At 34.3% G+C, this 23229-nt stretch overlaps 1 protein-coding gene across 1 annotated transcript; it reads right to left on the bottom strand.

The window, feature by feature from the left end:
• Positions 1-21150: 21150 nt before the first annotated feature.
• LOC131038568 (pectinesterase QRT1) lies at positions 21151-22897 on the bottom strand. Its single transcript, XM_057971054.2, has 5 exons — positions 22436-22897; positions 22166-22355; positions 21863-22069; positions 21526-21758; positions 21151-21431 (listed from the first exon to the last, which is right to left on the bottom strand). Exons 1-5 carry the CDS (start codon positions 22723-22725, stop codon positions 21284-21286), a joined length of 1068 nt encoding a protein of 355 aa, XP_057827037.2. The 5' UTR covers positions 22726-22897; the 3' UTR covers positions 21151-21283.
• Positions 22898-23229: the final 332 nt, after the last annotated feature.

A 23229-nucleotide genomic window follows, 5' to 3' on the forward strand; every position in this document is an offset into this window, starting at 1 on the left:
AAGTTGTTGAAGTATAAGTTGCCGAGGTTGAATCTGTTGATTTTATGGAAGTTTATGTTTGTATGATTCACCCCCCCTTCTCATCTTGTTAGCTATTGGCATCTGTATTTTACATTTAGTATCAAAACTAACAACTTCCTTGCATTTGTTATCGAAATCCCAACAAAAACGGGCATTATGCTCCGACAAGAATGGTGCACCTGCAATGAAATGTTTCATCGCAGATACAACATTCTCATCAGAGCTTCCATGCATTTATTATCGGAATTCCAACAAAAAAGGTACACCATTCTCGTCAGAGCATATGCCCTTTTTTTTCAGAATTCTGATGAAAAACCCCAGTCCATGGTTCATCGAAAGATTGACGACTTTGTCAGAATTCCAACGAATTAGACCACCACATTATGTGTCAACTTTCGATAAAGAAGGCATAGGAATTCTGACGAAAATCTATCCGTAGAATAACCCGACGAAATTTGAGTGACGAAAATATTTTCGTCATTTCGTCGGATCTATGACATTAATATGTCAAAATTACGATAATAGTTCATTGGAAAACGACCCCAAATGTGTTAGTGTGAGGAAGCATAAGGAAAAAAAATTGTCGATCCTTTTCGATAACTTTTTCCATTAGCTTGTGAAACTTTGGGTCTTGTGAAGCCTCAAGAACATGTCCTTTAAATATACAACTATCATCATCACTAGAAGACTCATATCCTTGCCTTGAAGTTTCTCCAAAAAGGTTTGTTGGATCATATACACGTCTTGAACCTTTTCCAGAGAAATCCATTCTTTCTTTGTTTTTATTTTGAGCCCTAGTTTCAACCATACAAGCTTTTGTTTTATGATGTGAAGTTGAATGTGAATTGGATAAAATATGGTTTGAAGAATCATGTAACAAGATACCAAAAGTGTTTTTCAAATTTTGGGTGTAATTGTTAATCTTGAACTATGATAAATAGATCCAAAGTGAGTCAAGATAAATGATAAATCTCTCTAAGATGAGACTAACATTGTCAAGATTTCCTTAGTATAGCTCCTAGATGAAGGATGATAAATCCTAATAAGGGGAACTAACTAAGTTAGAGTTCAAAAGATAAGCACTTTGTAAAACCTTGTTTTTGTTTTGTGTAACTAGGTATGAGGTGAATGTGAAGATGTTGAAAAGTGAACCTAAATGTCTCTGTGTAAGTTGTATGATGTCAAAAACCAATTCTCAGCAAAAATGGGTATCTAAAATTGCAAATCTTGTTTCCTCAAAATCTTATTCAATGCTTGTTGGTGTGTATGTGCTAAAACATATGTACTAGAACAAGGTTCAAATACACTATTTCAATGATCATATGTACCAGAATAGTGGTTATTTGTGCTAAATGAATTATCAAATGTGCTATTCTATTTAGTTTTTGTTCTTTTAATATTTTTTTTCTAATGTTTTTGGATGATTTTTTATCATTTTGATGTTTTTTGGATGTTTTTTATGTTTTATGACAAGAATACATAGCAAACAAAGAAGACAAAATGGTTGTTTTCCTAATCTAAACAAAAAGTGTATGTTCAAGGCTTGAACAAAGCCCAATATTTCCACTAGAAAATGCACAATTGAAGACACCTCAAGTAATTTCTTACCTAATGTCAATGGCTTAACTGCAGTACATTAGCCCATGACCTAGAATCTCCATCAGCTCAAGTGTCACCACACCTAAATGGGCATGTACACTTTTTTTCCTTTTCAAAAGAGGACAACTAGGGGCCTCCAAGATTGGAAGGATAAACCAAATCATGCTCTCCCCAAAAAGATACAAGTAGCTTATAAAATGTCAATGATTTTTGTCTCTTCTTAGGTCGGGAGCCTTATGGTGAGTATCTTTGGGGCAAAACCTACTATGCCTTGCACTGAAAATTACTACAATTTTTAGAGAAGAGTTGGGTAGGTCTCTAACTAAAAGTGTCTAGTCTGAACCTGAGGTATTCTAGTGGGGCAAAACCTACTATGCCTTGCCTTGCACTCATTTAAGAGGTTTCCTAGCCCTTAGAACAAGGGTTTTTATGCATCACACAAAAACTGAGGGAAACTTCTGTCAGTATAAAACAACGACACTAGGTGGTTGATGACTTTTGTCACTCCCACAATTATTTATATAGCAAACCGAATTAGTATTTCTTAGGTAGTTCCCTCTCACTAGGTTTAGTGCACCACGGGAGGCAAGCCTTCTAAATGGGGTTTAACAAGAAAATAAAAATAGATGGGTCTTGTTTCTAGTCACCCAAGTTTTCACAAGGGGAGAGCATACACCTACCACCTTATAGACACAACAAACACTAATTTATGCTAAAAACAAAGGCACAAGATACCCAAAAAACAAATACACAAGATGTCAAAAAACCTATTATGATAAAACAAAAAGAAAAGAAAAGTTAGATTATCTTCCTAGATTAGACTGTGAAAATAAAATGCAAGGATGAATGATCAAATTACTTCTCCTAATTATACTAGGTGCTTAGATTAAATATGCAAGCATGAATATGAGAAATATGATCTAAATGCAATAAAAACCCTACAAAATAGCTGTCAGTAGTTTCAAAGTGATGTCTTGGAAGTTCGTGAATAGCTAGACGAAGAGTTAGATGATAAAATTATAAAATCAAATGCAACAAATTGCTACCTGTAACAAATTTGGTAAAACAGATGTCAAATGTGTTAAAATAGAAATCGAATGCACTAGAACAAAAAGAAAATGCACTAAAACACACTAAAAATGCGCTAAAAGACACTACAAATGTGCTAAAACATACTACGAATGCACTAAAACACACTATAGATGTGCTAAAAAAAAGATTTTTGGTAAGTTGATAAAAAAATTTGTAGTTTGAGACATTTTCTCTCTATCACAGATGCACAAAACTAGAATGCAAATGTGCCAAAATGACCTGTAATGCCTATAAACACTTAAAATTCTAATTTGATGTCAAATTTGCAGCAAGGCCCCACAATGGGCACCAGTGATGTGGAAATCTACAAATTTTGTAAGATTAATAAACAAGCTACCACAAAACTAAAATCTTACAAAGTAACCAAATCACTAATGAAACAAAATAAAACAAGTAAACTATTAAAAAATCTATACCTTTATGCATGGTCCATTGTGTCCTATCAACATTTGATCTTGTTCATGATGATTACTCTCAGAATGCACAAGTATTGATTCAAGATGACAATGAATTGATTGGACTATGTGGTATATGAAATGCAATGAAGATTAACTTACAATGCAACTATGATTATAATGGTAAAGCTAATGATATGCAAGGAGGAAATTATGGATGAGATGATGAAATTATGATAGTATGATGCAACAATGGAAATTTTCTAAATGATACTATGCTAAAGCCAAAGGCACACAAGATTTCTATGTATACTCAAAATGCGAGCATAAGTCTCCAATTCTCACTTTTTCGCTAGTCTAAAATGATGGCCTTTTATAGAAAATCCAAATCTCATCTTCGAGGTGGCAGAGATCAATGATTGAAAGAAGATTGGCTGAGATGTGAGAGAAAAAGGAGGAAGATGTTCCTCCTACAATGACAAGACAAAGGACAAGGTGAAAAGAGAAGACACATGGTGAAGTTCTAACCTTGACCAAGGATGAGGAATCTAAAGATTTAGGATGGTTGGAGGGAATATATGTTTCCAAAGACATGAAGGAATCAACAATCTAGGGAGGTTGGAGAAGATTTAGGATTCCTATGACAAGTGGACAATGAGTCACTTTGATCAAGTTGATGTGGACAAACCACCCTCTAAAATGTAGGGATGTTAGAGAGAATATAAGGGATAAGAGGACACGTAAGTGTCCTCATCCTATTGACTAGGGATAATGTTGATGATAAATGAGGATTTAAGTATTAAAAATATTTAATTTGTTTAGCCACATGAGGATGAGATGGCAGGTGAGTTAGCATTGACATGGTAAGTGACATGGATTTTAGAAGTATTTACTTTGTCTTTTGAATTATTTAATTAATAGAGGCTTTTAGAAGACAAGGATTTAAATTAAATAAATTAATATTTATTTAACCTTTCGAAGAATAGACTAACATGAATCACATAAATAAGTTATTTAATGATAGAGGAATAGGTATTAATTAAATAATTAATATTTAATTAATTTATCTCAAACCATTTTTTGGTGTATACAACATGAATCTATTCAAATTGCTAATTGGAATAAAAACCACTTAAAAAATATCTTTTCTATGAAGGTAGTCCTCCAACAACAATTAGACTTGTATTAATGACCAAATTATCCAGCATGGCATGATGGGTGGCTTTGCAAAGGGGACTTGAAGAAATCTTAGCTAGAGAGGAAATCTACTGGAGATAGAAAGCTAGAGAGATTTGGCTTAAAGAGGGGGATCGAAATTCAAAATTCTTCCATTCCTTAGCAAAAATAAAGAAGCATCGTAACATCATCTTCCAAATAAAGGACGGCCTTGGGAACTTGATTTCAAAAAACTCTGAAATACAAGAAGAGGCAGATAACTTTTTCTCAAATCTTATATAAAAGGATAGCATATTTGTCCAACATTCAGAAATAGATAAAGAAACTTTGGATAGTGTTCCATGACTTGTATCTAAAGTAGATAACTCTCTTCTTTTTAAACCTTTCACTTTGGAGGAAGTAAAATCAGTTTTTTTGTCTCTTTAGACAAATAAAGCTCCAAGTCCAAATGGTTTCATAGCTTGTTTCTTTTAGAAATGTTAGGATTTCATGAGGCAAGATATATGGTTATCTATGGAAGAATCTCATAAACATGGTTCTATGTTCAAACAGTTCAACACCACTTTGTTAGCCCTTATTCCAAAAAGATCCAATCCTTCCTCTTTTGCAGATTTTAGACCTATCTCCTTATGCAACACAATTTATAAAATATTTATAATAACTATTTCTCTTAGGCTAGCATCTATCATACCTAGAATCATCTTAGAAGAACAAGGTGTATATGTTCCAGGTAGAGAGTCATCAAAAGGGGCTTTGATAGCACATGAAGTTTTTCATTCCATTCATAATAGTAAGATGTCGACAATGATCATAATACTAGACGTGATGAAGGCTTATGATAAGGTGAATTGGGCTTTTCTTCATAATATTCTTATTAGGTTTGGATTTGGAACAAATGGTGCAAATGGATATTATCATGCATCTTGAAGCAAAATTCTCAATGTTAGTTGATGACAGCCCATGTGGTTTTTTTAGCTCCTCCCAAGGAGTGTGACAAGGGGACCCTCTTTCCCCTTTTCTCTTCATCATTATTGTTGAGGGTCTAAGTAGATCAATTAATTTTTTTCAAAAATCCCAACTGTGGAAAGTAATTTCAATTCCTAACTCTCAAATAAAAACAACTCACATTATTTTTTCTAACACTTTATTGTTTGGAGATGCTACCATGGTAAAAGCTAGGATTGCTAAAGGTTGCCTAAATAAGTGTAGAGGAGGGGATTTGTTACCCTCAAGATGACGAGATCTCAAGGGACAGATCTACCTTCACTACCTCACTTTACTAGCGCTCTAGTGAGCCATGGGATCAACAAAAGAATATAAAGAATGCTATGTTGGCATTCTACACTCTAATAAGAATAGTTGATGTTGTCATTGATGGCAACCAACTGACAACCAACCAGCAATAGGTTTCTACATGCACCAGTAGATATCATACATCGACAGACACCGGCACCGATAGATGCTTACACCAGCATTCAGATTACATCGGCAACAAAGCACACCGGCACTCAGGCCGACATGTGACAAGTTTTGTTTATGTGAATTATTTTGTAAATATAATTATCTTTTGTAAGCCGACATGGTATATTGCAAAAGACTCATATATGTATGAGATCTTATAGATCACTTTGAAAGGAACAATTAAGGATATGTATGGAGATAATTGTTTAGTGGCAGCGAAGGTTTTTGGTTAAGGTATCTATCTGAGCTTAAACTGGTATTGAATCTGGCATTAGAGATGTTGTTTTGAGTAGTACATTGTATTGGATTTAATTATTCATTTTGTAGTTAGTGAGACTCTTCTTTGAGTAGTGAACTCTAGGCTATTGGCCTCCATGCATGTGCAGGCCCCTATTGTAAGTAGTATTTATTTATTGGCTAGTGAGTAAATATTGTGGGTCACAAATCCCACCGAGGTTTTTCCCACATCGGGTTTCCTCATTAAATATCTTATGTTATGGTGTGTTTCTATGTTGTCTTTATTATTTATGTTTACTACATTAATTCTTATTTACTAGTACACTATTTTGGGTTGCAAAGTTACAAATAAGTTTAAATATTCATTCAACTGGTTGGACACTGATTCACCCCCCTTCTCAGTGTCTGTGGGACTATCATTGAATATAACAATTGGTATCAGAGCTTGGTCCTCTATTTGCAAAATCCTAATAGCTTGAGGAAGATTCTGAAACTAATACAAATGGAGAATTTAAGAAAACAGTTGGAAGGAGCTCTTGAAGATTTTGATGCAAAAAAATTGAAGAATATTAAATTTGAAGATGATCTGAGGACTGCTAAGGAATTCATTAAAGGACTTCAGGAGAACCTGGTTATAGCACAAAATAAGAGAAAGGAACTTCATGAGAAGATGCAAAATGATGATGATAACAAGGAAACTCTTAGAGACATTGCAAATAAGTTGAGACAAGAAAACAACAATATGAAGAATGAAATGCAAGATATGACTATGAGGTTATGCAAGGATATTGAAGATAGAAAGAAGAATGAAGAAGACTTGGCTAGGAGACTTAATGATGTAGGAAATGGAAATCTGAGACTTTTGTCATGAAAATGATATGCTAAAGACATATCTGATTCACATGCAACATGATAAGGAGGAGCTTGCAAGACAAGTTGGAATTCTGGAAAATGAGTTGATCACTGCAAATGAGCACAAAGACAAATTCAAGAAAAGGTTAGAAAGACTTGATGACATGCTTAAAAGATAGAAACCTGATGGAGATACAATTGGACTTGGTTTTGAACATGGAGAAAGTTTTGGTACTGCAAATAATCAAGATCAGAACAAACCGGTAAGACAACCTAATGCTTATAAATTTAATGGGAAATGTTTCAATTGCAACAAATATGGTCATAGAGCAAATCAGTGTAGATTTAGAAATAATCAAAATACAACCTCACCCACCGGTCAATGTTCCAAATGCAACAAAGTTGGTCATAATTCAGAAAATTGTAGAATGAATGTGAAATGCTATGTTTGTGGTAGATTTGGGCATTTATCTAATCAATGCAGAACACAAACCAGTCAAGGATATGGAAAGGCTGTCAGAGTAACTTGTTATGCATGTAACAAGATTGGGCATATTGCAAAATTTTGTAGAAGCAAGACTTTACCGGTGAACAATAAAGGGTCTAGTGCGAAGGGAAAAGAAAAGGTAGATGAAGTAAATCAAGAATTTTCAAAACAATGGATTAAGAAGAGTGATCAGAGAACTGATGAAACTATCTCTGCACTGATAGAATAGAGTAATCCTCCACCGGTAGGAGATTCTTCATCTAACTAAGGAATAATCCTTAGGGGGTATTGCAGCAAATTGAAAATCATGAATCTTACCCTCGATTGATGGTGAGAAGATACATTTCTTCTTTACTGACAGATGTGTTAAGTTTTCACTTAACTGACGAGCAATTAATGCGGTTGTTAGAAGACATTTCGCTATCAAGCATCGAAAATCCCTCATTTTCGACTCACCAAGCATTCAAACATTCAGAGAGTGCGAAACTGAGCAAGAGCATTCTAAGGCGAAGCTGCAAAGTGACTTTCAGGCATTCAGAATTTTAGTTAAGAGGTATTTATCTTTTGAAATGGCAACCTCATCTTCTGTTCCTAAGTTTATTGCAAACCCTGCCATTTTTGAAAATATCAAACACCCTAGAACCGAGTTTAAGATTATCCCCGTGATTACAAAGCACGATGATTCTGTTGGAGCTTTTTCAAAAATTCCAAAGGGTGTAGCATTTGCTAAAGACCTTAGAATCTACATACATTGCAACATAGAAGACCTAGGGACTGAGGATTTGAAGAAAATATTTAATGAGGTTATTACCGATGAACAAGTTTCAATTAAACCTGAACATAAGATTGTGGAAGGCTTAGGTTTTGTAGAAATACTGAGCATTCTCGAATTTCCTAAGGAAGTTGTAAGACTGGTATTAAGTAGAGTCCATGGAGAGTTCATATGGCTAGAATTAGTTTGCAAAATAACCAAGGAAGCTATTAAGGCAGTTACTGGTTTACCTTCAACCGGTAGTAGAACTGATAAAACCAAGAAAATACCCAACAAAAGTGTGACAAGCTTAACCGAAGCCACATCTAATAGTAGATTACTTAGAGTCAATGATGTTAATGATATAAATGTGAGATATGTGAGTATGGTACTTGGATATAAAGAAATACATGCAAATAGACTAAATTATGTTTCTAGTCTTTGTATTCACAGTGCATATGAGATGGTGAACAATAATGCTAAGATAGATGTTTGTGAATGGCTTAAAGATGAACTGATTGACAATTTGAAGAAGATTAAGGGAGATAAGAAAGGTACTTTCCGTTTTGGAAACCTACTAGTATGCCTGATGCTATACTTTACCAAAGAGATACCCGACATAGGTCACAAGGATTTTGGTTATGACATCCCGGTAGGAAAATAGATTAAGGAAACTTTCACTGGTATGGGCACTGACTGTGATAAGAACATTATAGATTACTTCAAAACATTTCAAACTAAGATGAGAGAAAGAGAGAGATTACCACAGAGCATAATTGACAAGTATGATAAACAAAATTTGTTTTGTTATTAAAAGAGATGAAACTTGGATGGAAGCAATAAGCCCTAGAACTATTTGGGTTACTGAGATGGGTTATGAGGTAGATTTACATATTTTGGAGTCATATGCAAAGACATTACTTGATGCACCTATGGAACCATCTGAGAAATTCTTTGGTAGTGTTGAAACCATTGAGAGTAATGTATCTATGTAGAAGAGGACAAAAAGAAGAGAAAAGTTTATCAGAGATGCCTCCATGAAGGTTAGTGAACTTAATGAAAATGTCATGAATATCAGTGGTATATCAGCTAGTGAGCTCGAAGGATTCCAACCGGAAGCACATGTTTCACTGGTTGTAACTTCTTCTGATACTGACAGTGGGAAGGTTGCTGAGTTTAAGAGAGTTGAGAGGAGGAAGAGAAAAGCCTCACCGATAGCCTCTCCTTCACCCAAGAAGGAAAGGACACTAAGGAAAAAGCAGCAGGCAGTTAGGGAACTGCAAAAGAAACTTACACCAAAGAAGAAACAGACACTGGTTACCCCTACACTGGACGATTTACTGAATGAGATCACACAGGAAGGAAATCTTGTAAATGTAAACAAATTGTATAATTATTTTAAAGATTCTAACAAAAACACTATTGAAGAAAGCATTATTCTACATTTAGATATTTACAAGAAAGTTTTCATAGAAGTAATTGATGACTTACCCAATGACTTATACATGAGATTGGAAGCTAAAAGACTATCCTATGATGGAACTGGATAAGAAGTTGAAAGTTGAAGCCCTTCTGGTTGTACATCCAATAAATTCTAGAGAAGAGATAGATGAGCTTATATATGAAGCTAACCAGTCAGTATTTGTTAGTGGACACCGGCAAGTGAGCCTGATGGCTAGAAGGGTCAAGGAAATTGCTGATGAAACTGCAGATAAATGGGACATATTCTTTATTGAGAAGGAAAAGCAAGAGGAAAGAAACAGACCGAAGGTGGACAAAACATTCAAGGTATATCAAAAAGACAAGGGAAAAGGGAAAATAGGTAGTGTACCTTCTATAAAAATAATAGATAACATCCCTCCACCGGCTCAGGACACACCTTCGTCACCAGTACACACAGCTAATCCACTGGATAAGGGAACTGATGGTATAACTCATGATGATACTAACCCAGAGTCTAAGATACTTTTTACCATGAATGTAGATACTCAAGATATAAACATTATTGTGGACAAAGAAACTTCAAAGGTTAAGGCAGATGATCTCAAAGACAACAAGGTCTCTGAGATACCAACACACATTGTTGACTCTCAGGAAACTGGGATACCGACACAAGATGAAAAATTGAAGACTGAGAAACCAACAAAGGTTAAGATAACTAGCACAGGGCAACTGGAATCAGAGAAACTGACAGTAGAACAAACTGAGAAACAATCTGAGGTAGAGGTTCATATTGAATCTGGGAAACCGCCAGTTGTAGAGGTACAAACACAGACAGATCCATCGGAAGAAAATGTAAGTAAAGTGGATGCATCTGATAGAAATAAAGAGGATATAGTGAAGGTAATTGGTCAAACATATGTTGAGAAGAAACCCATAGCAGAGCCGAGCACATCTACAGGTGAATTTAAACCTACTAACATAACAGAAGTTCTATTGGATTCCATCAAAAGGATTACAAACTGCAATGCCTTAGCATTTAAGGCAATTGATAACACATTGCCTATTCTAAAAATGATTGCTCCTAATTGTAAAATAGATCACATTAATGATTCTTTAGGTAAATTGGACACATTGTCCAAATTCATTGTTGATAATGTCATAACTTTGGAAAAGGTGAATGAGGATACCATTAAGGAGAGAGTTGACAAAGCGAAAAACACATTCTTTGAGAAAACTATAAAGAAATGTACCGATCACTTGGATACACTTTTGCCAGTACTCAATTCTACTATTTTGGAGTATAAGGAGTTATATAGAGAAGCCTGTAAACCTCACTGTTTGACAGAGGATATAGATGCGGAAATCAAGAAAACACAAAAAGAGATTGATGACATAGCGGACAATATGATAGGTTCATCTGAAATTACATCAGTTTTTTAGCAGGAAATGACAGTTTTTGAGGAGAACTTGGAGAAACTAGAGAAAGAGAAGGCAAGAATAAGGATGAAGGCCCGAGAACTAAAGAATAAACTTGGTTCGAGGTTAGATAATCTGATTACTAAGAGAGTTGAATTGACTAAGGCAACGATTCCTGGAGAACGATCACCAAAGCATCAAATGCACTATCTCACCAGTATGATCCAGCAGACTGAGGCAACTCTAAATGACAACAACAAATTTATGCAGAGTCTGAACTTAGTTTTGGAAGATATCTTTCAGATAGTAACCAACCGGTTACAGACCTTGAGGTAGCATTTTTGTACTCGTTTGATTATTTATGACATCCTTTGTCATTGATGTCAAAGGGGAAGTAGAGGAGAGAAAAATGTATGTTCAGAGGAGATCACTTGCTCGGGGGGAGCACATCTTTTTGGATTTCAGTTTTGGGATAACAATTTTGGATTTTTCTCATGAGTGTTGCCATCAATGTCAAAGGAGGAGATTGTTGGCATTCTACACTCTAATGAGAATAGTTGATGTTGTCATTGATGGAAACCAACTGGCAACCAACCGGCAATAGGTTTCTACATGCACCAATAGATATCATACACCGGCAGACACTGGCACCAACATTCAGATTACATCGGCAACAAAGCACACCGACACTCAGGCCGACATGTGACAAGTTTTGTTTATGTGAATTATCTTGTAAATATAATTATCTTTTGTAAGCCGACATGGTATATTGTTAAAGACTCATATATGTATGAGATCTTATAGATCATTTTGAAAGGAACAATTAAGGATATGTATGGTAGAAGATAATTGTTTAGTGGCAACGAAGGTTTTTGGTTAAGGTTTCTATCTAAGCTTAAACCGGTACTGAACCTGGCATTAGAGATGTTGTTTTGAGTAGTACATTGTATTGGATTTAATTATTCATTTTGTATTTAGTGAGACTCTTCTTTGAGTAGTGAGCTCTAGGCTGTTGGCCTCCCTGCATGTGCAGGCCCCTATTGTAAGTAGTATTTATATTGTGGGTCACAAATCCCACCGAGGTTTTTCCCACACCGGGTTTCCTCGTTAAATATCTTGTGTTATGGTGTGTTTATATGTTGTCTCTATTATTTATGTTTACTGCATTAATTCTTATTTGTCGGCACACTATTTTAGGTTGCAAAGTTACAAATAAGTTTAAATATTCATTCAACCGATTAGACACTGATTCACCCCCCGCCCCTCTTAGTGTCTATGGGATTGTCATTGAATCTAACATGCTATGCTACTATACAAATTATCAATTAACAAGAATATCTAAATAATAAAAGGATATTCTAATAATATGGAAACAATATTAATTAAACACAAATGTTACCATAATCCTATCGAGGTCTCAAGTTAAGGACATCAACGCACCGCAAAGATGTTTGTGTGTTGCACTATCATCTGTACAGTTAGAAGATAGAGAATCACCAGAATGCACTCTCGAACTTAGTTTTGCACCCAATACCTATCTGTCACCTACACACACTTAGATAGGGGGAAAATGTTGCAACTGTATAGGGGTTTACCTTAGTCAAACCCTCATTTCGGTGTTTCCACTTCCACAGATAGCCAGATAGATAAATAGATTGAATAACAGATAAATTGATAATGTAATAGAAACAAACCTCGCTCAATGGAGGAAAACCCCTATTATAGGAGTTACTAAGAAATATTGATAAAAACGCATCTAGATAATAGATGCATCAAAATATTAGATTGTTATGATTATGCAATATCGTAGAAACAAAGATAAATGAGATAAGAGAGAAGAAGAAACGTTTTATCCAAATCCCTCTTGAGATAGTATGATAGTGTTTTCAATGTAAATTTTAGCAGAGCTTTGCTATAGTAAGATGAGAGCCAAAAGGTAGAGCCTTCGAAAGAATTAGGAGCTAGAGAGAGAGAGAATGAGCCAAGAGTGGTCTTTTAAAACCCAGGACATGCAGGAGAGATTATTTCAAATGCGTCCAAGCTAGAGGACACGCATCAACAAAAACTTGATACAAAATATGTCATTTTGAATTCAAGAATCTTTTGGGATGTTTGCACACCATGCAGATGTTTGTGTGTCGTGCTACTATCCATCTCAAAATGATCTTAAATGGGTTTTGGAAGGGATTGGCAACGCTACATCTTTAGAATTCATGATGTCATAATGATAAAATTATCATGAGTTTTGTCATAAATGCACTGAGCATAATGCAAGAGTGGCATAAATGCACTAGGTGCAATTTAAGAAACTACTATAAGTACTTTACTATCTTATGTCAAAAAGTGAATCAAAACAAGTCAAAGGTCTTTTTCCTAAATACTAAGTCCCTAATAGAAATAAAGTTGCAGATGTTCTTAGGTTTTAAACTAGGCTTCCTACCATGTAAATACCTCAGTATCCCCTTTTTTGTAGGTGCAAACAAGACCTCCTACTGGTCTTCACTATTCTCTTCAATTCAAAATAAAATTTCCTCATGGAAGAGTAAATAGTTGTCCTTTGCTACTAGGATCCTCATGATCAATTTTGTGCTCTCTATGATTTTGAATTATATAATGTTAGTACTTCAAGTTCTGAAGGGTATTGTATCATATCTGGAATAAAAGTTAAGTTCTTTCCTTTGGATTTTGGAATGTGGACGATAAAAACAAAATTCCTCTGATTTCATGGGATAAAATTTGTAAACCTAAACTAACAAAAGTAACAAGGATCCATAACTTGGAAGCTAGGAATATCACTCTAGGAACACAGTTAGCTTGGACACTACAGTTTAAGCCTACTTCAAAATGGGCAAAAATAATCCAAGAAAAAGATTTGGATACTTCAGATCCTAAAAGAATTTTCACAATAGCCAATCCGTAACTGTGATCTAAAATGTGGAACTTCATTTTAAACTACAAGTTAGTTATTCTTCCTCATCTAACATGTATCATCCAAGATGGTTCAAAAGCTTTATTTTGGGAACATTCATGATTAAGCCATACCCCTCTTGATAATAATGAAGGCCTTCATCAAGCTCTAACAATATTAAAGTCAATTTGGGGTGTTAAGGTTAGATATTATATAAAACTACATCAGGAGAATGATTCAAATAACTTTGAATGGAAGGATATCTCAAATATTCATTTCCCTTCACACTAAAAGCACACACTTTGTAAAATTATTTAAGATAGGGATGTCCACTATACATCAAAGGAAGATTATTTATTTTGGGGTGTTAAGGTTAGATATTATATGAAACTACATCAAGAGAATGATTCAAATAATTTTGAATGGAAGGATATCTCAAATCTTCATTTCCCTTCACACCAAAAGCACACTCTTTGTAAAATTAGGGATGCCCACTATACATCAAGGGAAGATTATTTAATTTGGGCAGCATTGGGACTGGCACATATAAGGTGAAAAAAGGATATGAATTTGTCTCAAGTTTTAAAGAAGTTCTAGCTCCTCTAGAGCTTTCATTTTTTGTTGGAACCTCATAGTCCTTCCTAAAGTTGGAATTTTTACATAGACTACCATCAACCAAAGGATTCTTACCAGTTCTTTCCTCGCCCACTTAGGAATTGCTTACCAATTTAATTGTGTTCTTTGCAAATGAGTGTCTAACTCTAGTGATCAACTTTTGGTTCAATGTCCCTTCACCCAACAATGTTGGGATTGGTTGAGAAACAAATTTAAGTTGTTAGCTACTCTACAACATACCTAATAGAGGTTCTTGATAGTTGTCCTTTACTTAATTGGGAATCCTTCTTTAGTGACCTATGGATAGTTTCTCTGCCTATCCTATTATGGAGTATTTGGTGGGAGAGGAACAAAAGAATTTTCAGAAACCAAGTTTCTTTGGTAGACAACATTATTAAGGGAATTGAATCATCTATTTTAGAGAATGTTTATGCATCAACTTATAAGTCCAAGCATCTCTTATCAATCTTTACTTCTTGGGATTCTATTGTTCTTATGGAATGGCATCACATATCCCTCCCTTCAAAGGAATTTTACTACACAATGCCCCTCCTCACAATGCATGTGTCAAAGCTAGCCTTGAACAGCTAGACCTAGTTCTCGTTATACTCTTCATGATTGTCTGGTTCTTGCATATTTCATCATAAGGGTGACTTCATCTAGTCCATTTATGGGTTATATTGGCTTCGTTTTCCTTAGCTTTTTAAGCCTGGCTCTTGTGTACTCCTCTGTCGTCATTCCCAACCTACATTTTAAATATCTTGCCTTTGTTGATCTCATTGGTCCTTTCCTCAATGGTTCCTACTTTCAAATTTCTTTTGCCTAGTGGATAATCTCCTTAAAGTATCAAATGTTCAAGTACATGTCCTAATGAACTCCTCTAACCATAAATATATCGACCAATTTGTAATCAATAAAAAAAATTGATATGCTATGGAAGTCCTCCAATGCAACCATGAAATATTAACTCATTTAAAATAAGATAAGCTACCAACTACTATCAATAGGTGTAAAATGAAATCATGTGGTATGTGGGAGTAGATGGCATAAATTGCTGCTTATCTACTTTCATCCCAATTATATATGATAGTATTTAGAAGAAGATTGATGAAGTTGAAATAATTTGTGAATTTTGATTTTTTTTCTTGTTAAGTTAGGCTTACTCTAAAATCTACTAAATTGACTTGTAAGAATTTATGATCAGTAATACACTAAAATCCTAGTTTCTTTCTTCCACTACTTCAATTTTTTCATTTGAGTGCCATTTTGAATCGAAATGGATAAAATTTTAATATTCATACATGAATTTTACTTTTAATTATTATTTTTAACTATTTTTCATTAAAGTTATTATACAGATATTTATATTATAAATAAATAAAAATGATTGTACAAATAACAATCTTATAAACAATCGTTAACAACTACACAAAAACATGGAGAACGGGAAGGGGAGTGGCGGAGGTAGGGTTTCGTGCGTAGAGGGCGATGCAGAGGGATATGATCCTGATGGCGATGGAGATTCTATCTGGCGGTTGGGTGATTCTACATTCGATGCGGTTGCTCTTCCTTATGTTCTGGGTCCTCGTTTTCTTGCTAATGAGGGCTTAGATTTTCCCTCTAGTGGAATTGTTTTGTCTCTATTTCAGGCAGTGGCTTCTCCTTTGGTGGCCATTTTCTCTATTCTCTGCTTCACTGGCGGCGGGGCGTGGCATCGTGGTAGTGGATGAAGCTTTTGTTCCTTCTATTTATGCCTTTGGGGTTGTAGAGATTGCTCTGGCCTCGTCATTCCCTTTTGGGGGTCCTTTCTCTCTGATTCCCTTTCTGGTGGTTTGGTTGGGCGCCTATGAGGGTTTGATGTAGTTTTGGACTACGAGATCTCAAGTGGCTGATTATTTTTTCATATATCTAGTGTTTTTCTTAGCATATCTGCTAGGGTTTGGCCCCTGGATATTATATATTATTCTTTCTCTACCTGTTTTAGAGTTAGCTTTTGTTGTGGGAGGAGCTTTGTTATTTTCCCTCTACTGATGATGTTGGCTTCCAGTTTTTTTGGAGCTGTTTTTTGGGGATTTCCCTATTTTTGGTTAACAGTTGCTTCTGATTTTGGGGTTGTGCTCAACCTTATGATTTTGGTTAACAGTCGGTTAAACTGCGTACAAGACTTTTGTTGGACCCAAATGGTTTATGGACTTCTATGTTTTCGAGTGGTCTCATGTTGCTCTTCCCTTGGTCTATTTATGCAATGATTTATGTATGGCCAACTCCTTTCTTCCTCTTTTGTGGTTCTTATAAAGATGGTGGCATCCCTTATGTAGGTGGAGATTTTCCTTGTCGAAGAGGTTGGAAGTTGTTTTGTGAGGGGTTTTCTTGTCTTTGGCTATTTGGATGTGGGTTTGAGTGTGGCTCTTCATCATAGTAATTTCTTACTTTGTTGCTCCTCCTATTAAGGTGGATACCTCTTCTATTGAGGTGGAGATGGGCTTTGCAAGAGATGTGATGACTAGCTATATGGGGTGCTTTGATAAGTATTGCAGTATGATTTGGGAGCCATTTTAAATCTGTTGTGAAGATTTGGGGTGCCTTTCAAAATCATATGTGCCTCTTTATGCTTTTGGTTGTTTGGAAGGTTCAGTTTATTATCTTTTATCTTTATGTTACTGGAAGTAAAGGTTATAAGAGCCTTGCTAAAAACCCATTATTAAGGTTAAAGGAGCCTAAAAAATCTTTTAGTCATGATTGTTCTTGTAGTTTGGTTTGATAGCTTCAACCTTCTATTTTTAACAACTACTTCTTAATGCTTTGTTTGTATTAGTTGGTTGTGGGTGCACTCCATATATATATATATATTTGAGAAGATATAAATCCTTGAAGAACCAAATCCCAAATCAAGTTGAACTTCTCCAAGTTGCCTCGTGACCCTCGGAACTCTCGAATCACCAACAATGATAATGAGCTCTTCAGCATACCTCAAATTTGTCTCTAAAAATCAAACTTCACGATACATGTACTCTTCAAAACTGTTACCATCAACAAAGAATGCAAAAAGAAAACCATAAACTAAAAATAACAAAAATGCTCCTCATGTAGAACACCATCTCAAAGTGAGAAGATAGCTTGAAATGATGGAATTCCCTCCATCCTCTGATGCCACTGTCTTTCAAGATTGACCTTGTTACACTTTATCCATTAATGTATCAGATAAGTCTTTGGAAGCCTCGGCCTCATCAAACATAGTAGTGATAGCCCCGATTATTGTACTTTGAATAGCAAGTTGTTTCCTCCTTGATCTTGCCACCAAGGCTATGGTTCCAATTGATTCACATATTTGTAAACTAAATGGAGAAACATCTAGCCTGCAAAAATTGCATTAAAAATGGCAACTGTAGCACTATATGAGCCACATCTTTAATTGATGGAAAACATAATGTCTTTACTTGAGCTTTTATCATCCAATAGAAACAAATGACTACCAAAAACATTTGCCACAAAATCATCCCTATTGTTGCCTAATACTATTATCATATCTTTCAACAAGAGACCTATTACATCTCCTCATGAAACTAACCACAAATTCTTCTCTTCTAAAAGATACTCCAGCTACAAAACAAACACCTTATTTAAAACCTTTACATATGAAATTTACATCTAAAATATCTTATAATCTACTATTCAATGTATAAAACTTAAATCCATTAACTTAAATGTAACACCAAGACCTCAGTATATGTGTGTCTCCTTTGCATACCAACTAATTGACCACCAAGCATCATTTTAAAATAAATGCACTTTTAATCTCTTTTAAAATCTTCATAAACAGTTATTCAACAATAAAAAAAGGTATATCTTAGAAAATTCGTAGGCCCTTTGAACTGTACCCATGTCTTGTGGAGAACTTGAAGAAAAATTCCTTTAAATGGATTCCTTAGGTAGTGTAGGGCGACAAACAGATAATAATTTTAACATCCTCCAAGAAGCTTTCTAGCATCTCTGGCAAACTGCACAACACTCTCTTTCAGAGCATAGAAATGTACTCCATTGTCAATTTTCTCCTTTCGTCGCACAACAAAGTATTCACTATTTCTCATCACCCATTCTCTTCTACATTATATATTCTAGCACTCAACTCTTCTTAGCACAACTCTTCTCCAAGCAAATCTCAATTCAAAACAAGTTGCTCCCTTTGGCTACCTTCTTTTAACTGCACAATTAACTGATCACCAATGTAATACACCAACAATCATATGGAGCCCTCCAATCATAAAATGCTCATTTCTATACTCAAACATGGATAGTTATTGTCATTTTTATCTCTATAAACTTTGCACCAAGCTTAGCGACCAAGACATAGTTAAGCAACATGAGCTCAAGAGTCTTGTTTATCTAAAATATTTTGCACTTAAAATGTTGATGATTGTGAAACCGAATTTCAAGTAAGCAATTGAAGAAGAATTTTTTTCAAACTTCAATAGTTCTCTTGAGAAAATGGATCTCAACTAATATCTTACATGTGCAAAGTAAAACTCTTAGGTATAACATATAGCCACTAATGTAACACTTAATACATAAATGATCTTATGATATTTATAAACAACAATAAGTATAACTAGAGCAAAATTGATCCATCACCCAAAAGTACTTTAAGGCTACATAATCAATACTTTATTTAAAATATGATAAGAGCTTATAACATGTTCAAATATTCAACTTATATTATAAAAAAAGGGCAGTAATTTGCATTGAATCTATGGATTCAATTGCAAGTAGTAGAAAGAAAAGTATGCGGGTTTCCACATCAATCTTGACTGTTGATAAATTAATAAGCAGATATGATTTGATAGCAATACATCTTTTGTAAAGAAAATAATTTCTTAATAAATTCATTGTATAAAAAGCTCCAAAGTAAAAAAAAATTCAAATTAAAGTAATATAAATTACTCTCAAATTTTGAGTAATAACAAAAACTAATTAATAAAAAAAATTTAAAGGTGAAAATCTTATGGAAATGTAATCTCACAAGTTGGAGAAATAGATCTTCCATTTATATGAGAGGAGAATAAAATTACTTTTATATAAATCTACCTTACATTTAAAAAGAATCTTGATTTTGAAAGCATACCTAATTACATGGTGGATGATTTGAATTGGTGGAGGATCTAAATAAGTGATGGAAATTGATTAACACGCATTTTTGCATACAAACAATGGAGAGCTGATTGTGGCATGCTATTGTTGTGTTGGGACCTACTTTCAAATCTCTTTTACCTTAAAATATTAGATGTTTGTGAATCCTGATGAAAAACTATCACCATATATTTATCCACCAATTTGTACTCGTGAAACAAAACTTAATACTATAGAAGATTGGAAATAAATGGGCACTAAACGAAATCATTTCATATGAGAAAGTAAATGCCATAGTTGGCCAGCCACCTCTCTACTTTTATTCCAATTATATCTTACTATTTATAAGTATTGATTGTCTTCTTGGTACTAGGCTTATTCTGAAATCTACTGAATTGATTTGTAAGAATTCATGCTCAACAGTACCACTGTAATCCGAACTTCTTTCTTTCATTGCCATGATTTTTTCACATAAGATTATGATGATCAACCTTTCTTAATCTAAAGAGATCAAAATTTAGACATTGACATATGGATTTTAGTTTGAATTATAAAATTTATTTTTAAGATTTTTATCTTACAAATAAAAAATATTATTATATTAATATCTATTTTACAAATAATCTATTAATAAGCTATATAGATTTTATATATTTTAAAGGTTTGATTATTAAAAATTATTTATTTTTCAATAGAGTAAGTATATATATATATATATATATATATATATATATAGAGAGAGAGAGAGAGAGAGAGAGAGAGAGAGATTCAATTTCTCTTTTCAAACTTGAACAAATTTCTTCCCTTATTTTACAAATTGACATCATCTTTATATGTGTTCAATACTACCATATGGAGAACATAGAGAACTGCAAATAGATTATTGACCAAAGCATTTCTCCCATCTCTTTTGGAACTCAAAAACACATAATTACTTTAATGATTTTGGATAGAAAGTTTAGTTGAAGGGGGCTTGTATTATTCCATCTTAGAGATGGATCTAAAAAGGAAGGCTTATTGCTAATATGAAAAAAATAGAGGATTCAAACTTAAATTTTAGGTATTTAATTCAATTTTACAAATATTTTAAAAACTTTGATCATACATTCATGTGCCACATCTATTTGTCAATTGCAAATGACAATTATCATATGGTGTCCTCCAATGAAAATAAGCTTAGATGGATTCAAATGGAATTATTTTTTATTTTCTATAAATGATTATAACCTAGGTACTTCCATAAGATTTCAAAAATGAATAACTGTCCCTCTTTCTTATCTATATAAACTTGGCACCCAATGGAGCTACAACATGGATAGTCTTGTCAATTTGAAATATATTACACTTAAAGCATTATTGATTATACAATGAAATTTTAAATAAATCATTAAGCAAGCAAAATTATTATCAAACTTGATCGATTTGATTAAACAAATAATCTCAAATGATCATGTTCACAAAAAAAACTACTTATATAATAAAATGTAACCACCAACATAACAATTAATCCACAAATAATCATATAATATATATAATGAAAACAAAAAATTTCCATCGGCTACAAATATAAAAATTACCATGCTATTCTTGTCTACTTTCATAATTCATAATCAAAATTTCATTCCAAGATAGGAGCTTTAATTAGCACGAGGTCATTTAACCTATTGGGTCCAATTGCGAGTAGTAGTAAGTGAAGAATGTGCATTCTAAATGTTAAGCCAATCTTGAACATCGATAAATTGGCGACTCTGATATAGTTGGGCTTGCTCAAATGAAAGGTTAGTTTCCCACGACACTCTCCCTGTCTTGGTTGCGCCTGGGCCACTACAATTAAACTCCCCGAACATAGTTGTACTACATCCCAATCAAACACTCATTTTCTCAGTTTCCTATTCAATTGAATGCCACACAATTCAAAAAAAACCAACAACAAAAACAAATATATTACCTTCTCCTAGATGTGTAAGTCATGTCATCCCATCCCCTAGGATCTATAATGTTGTCAAATTGGCAATTGGAATAGACAATTGTAGAATAGTTACTCCATGCTCGTCCCAGATACACATTTCCTGATCCCCTCACTTTACATTCCACAAACGAGAATCCTGTTGCCATGTTTGGCAAGCTTTGAGATGCTGCAATGGCTCCCCAGCTCTCCGCATTTGATGTTAGTATGCAATTCTGCCATGAAATTTAACATTACATAATAATTTAATATAGTTTGAATAGAGCTATCTTAAGATTTAGAAAAAAAAATTGAATTTTGAAATGTTAAAAGAGATTACCTGGTAGAGAGATCTAGCATTCCCACAAATGAAATCAATGGAGCCCTCGATGAAACACCTCAAGAAAAAGTGCTTGCCACTATGGTCATAAAGGGTGTCTTGATGTCCCACCATTTGACAGTCGATAAAAACAGCTTTGTCTCCCACCACGCGCAGTGCCACCGCTTGCATATCCTTTGCCCCTGGCAGTGGCACAGGAGCGGTGTTCTACTCTCATACAAACGTTTAAGTTTGTTTAAACGAAGCTCTCTTCTATTACTGCCAACTTACTAAAAAAATCAAATGTCAAATAAGTAGAATTACCTCAAAAGTAATGCCAGTGGCACAAAAATATACAGATTCGATGGTAGTTGAAGCAGAACTAGAGGTGCCCAACAAATTCCCGTCAGAGTCTTTGGATGAAGCATTGTCGTTCCAACTTAGAATTGTTTTTCCGATCCCATCGCCTATGAAAGAAATAAATGGTTTATTCCACGGAACCTTCACCTTCTCCCTACAAGTGCACACCAATTATTAAGCTCGAATGAATGTGAAAGATCATTTTTTTTTGTTTAAGTTAAATTCCTCATGCACCTGTACTTTCCGGCCCGTATGAAAATCTTTACCCGCCGACTATTTTCTTCTGGAATGGAATCAATGGCATCCTGAACTGTGGTGTAAAGGGCGGTGTCATCTTGAGCCACGTCTATATTATTGCCATCATCATTAGAGTCATCAAGAGGGTCAAAATAACAGTCGTGGTAAGACATGTATTTCCTTGCAGTCACGTCATCCTTTGAAATCATGTAATTTGGGGCAACTGTAGTTGGGTATATTTGGAGGAGGAGGATGATGAACATGGCCCATGCTACAACCTTCCCCATGTTATCCAAATGAATTAAGCTTTGCCACTGGTGTAGTGAATGTATTTATATTAACAACGAGTACACTGAAAATGACAGGGGATGTAAAGTCCGACACTTTGTGTTTTGACTTTCTTGGTTTTCTGGATTCAAAGATGAATTTTTTTTGATGCATCATACCCTTGAAACAAGTTATGTCCTGCAATATTGGCATAAAATTTTATATTAGTATTTGTATCGAAAAGAGGTGTTTGATGGTTGTCAAATATAATTTATATAGAATGTCTAAGAAGTCTATAATTCTATTTTAAAATATTTTATATAAAACTAATACGTCTAGGTCATTCACTATCAAATATATCAGAGTGGTTTTGTTTTGGCATTAAAATACATTCAGGCATTTATCATTGTTAATTCAAATGTCAAGTATCAAATCTCATTTTCTTATGCATGTCTGTCATCTTTTAATATGAGTTTATATTATCCTTAATTTTTGACTTTTAAATTAAATTTTAAAATTTATTA

The sequence above is a fragment of the Cryptomeria japonica genome, chromosome 10, assembly GCF_030272615.1.
Source record: "Cryptomeria japonica chromosome 10, Sugi_1.0, whole genome shotgun sequence".
NCBI lineage: Eukaryota > Viridiplantae > Streptophyta > Pinopsida > Cupressales > Cupressaceae > Cryptomeria > Cryptomeria japonica.

Excerpts from the sequence above, each read along its gene's own strand:
- LOC131038568 (XM_057971054.2), bottom strand. The coding sequence starts at position 22,725 with ATGGGGAAGGTTGTAGCATGGGCCATGTTCATCATCCTCCTCCTCCAA. Across the intron at positions 22,356-22,435 it reads ATACGGGCCGGAAAGTACAG|GGAGAAGGTGAAGGTTCCGT; the intron begins GTGCATGAGGAA and ends GTGCACTTGTAG. Across the intron at positions 21,432-21,525 it reads ACTTACACATCTAGGAGAAG|TACAACTATGTTCGGGGAGT; the intron begins GTAATATATTTG and ends ATTGGGATGTAG.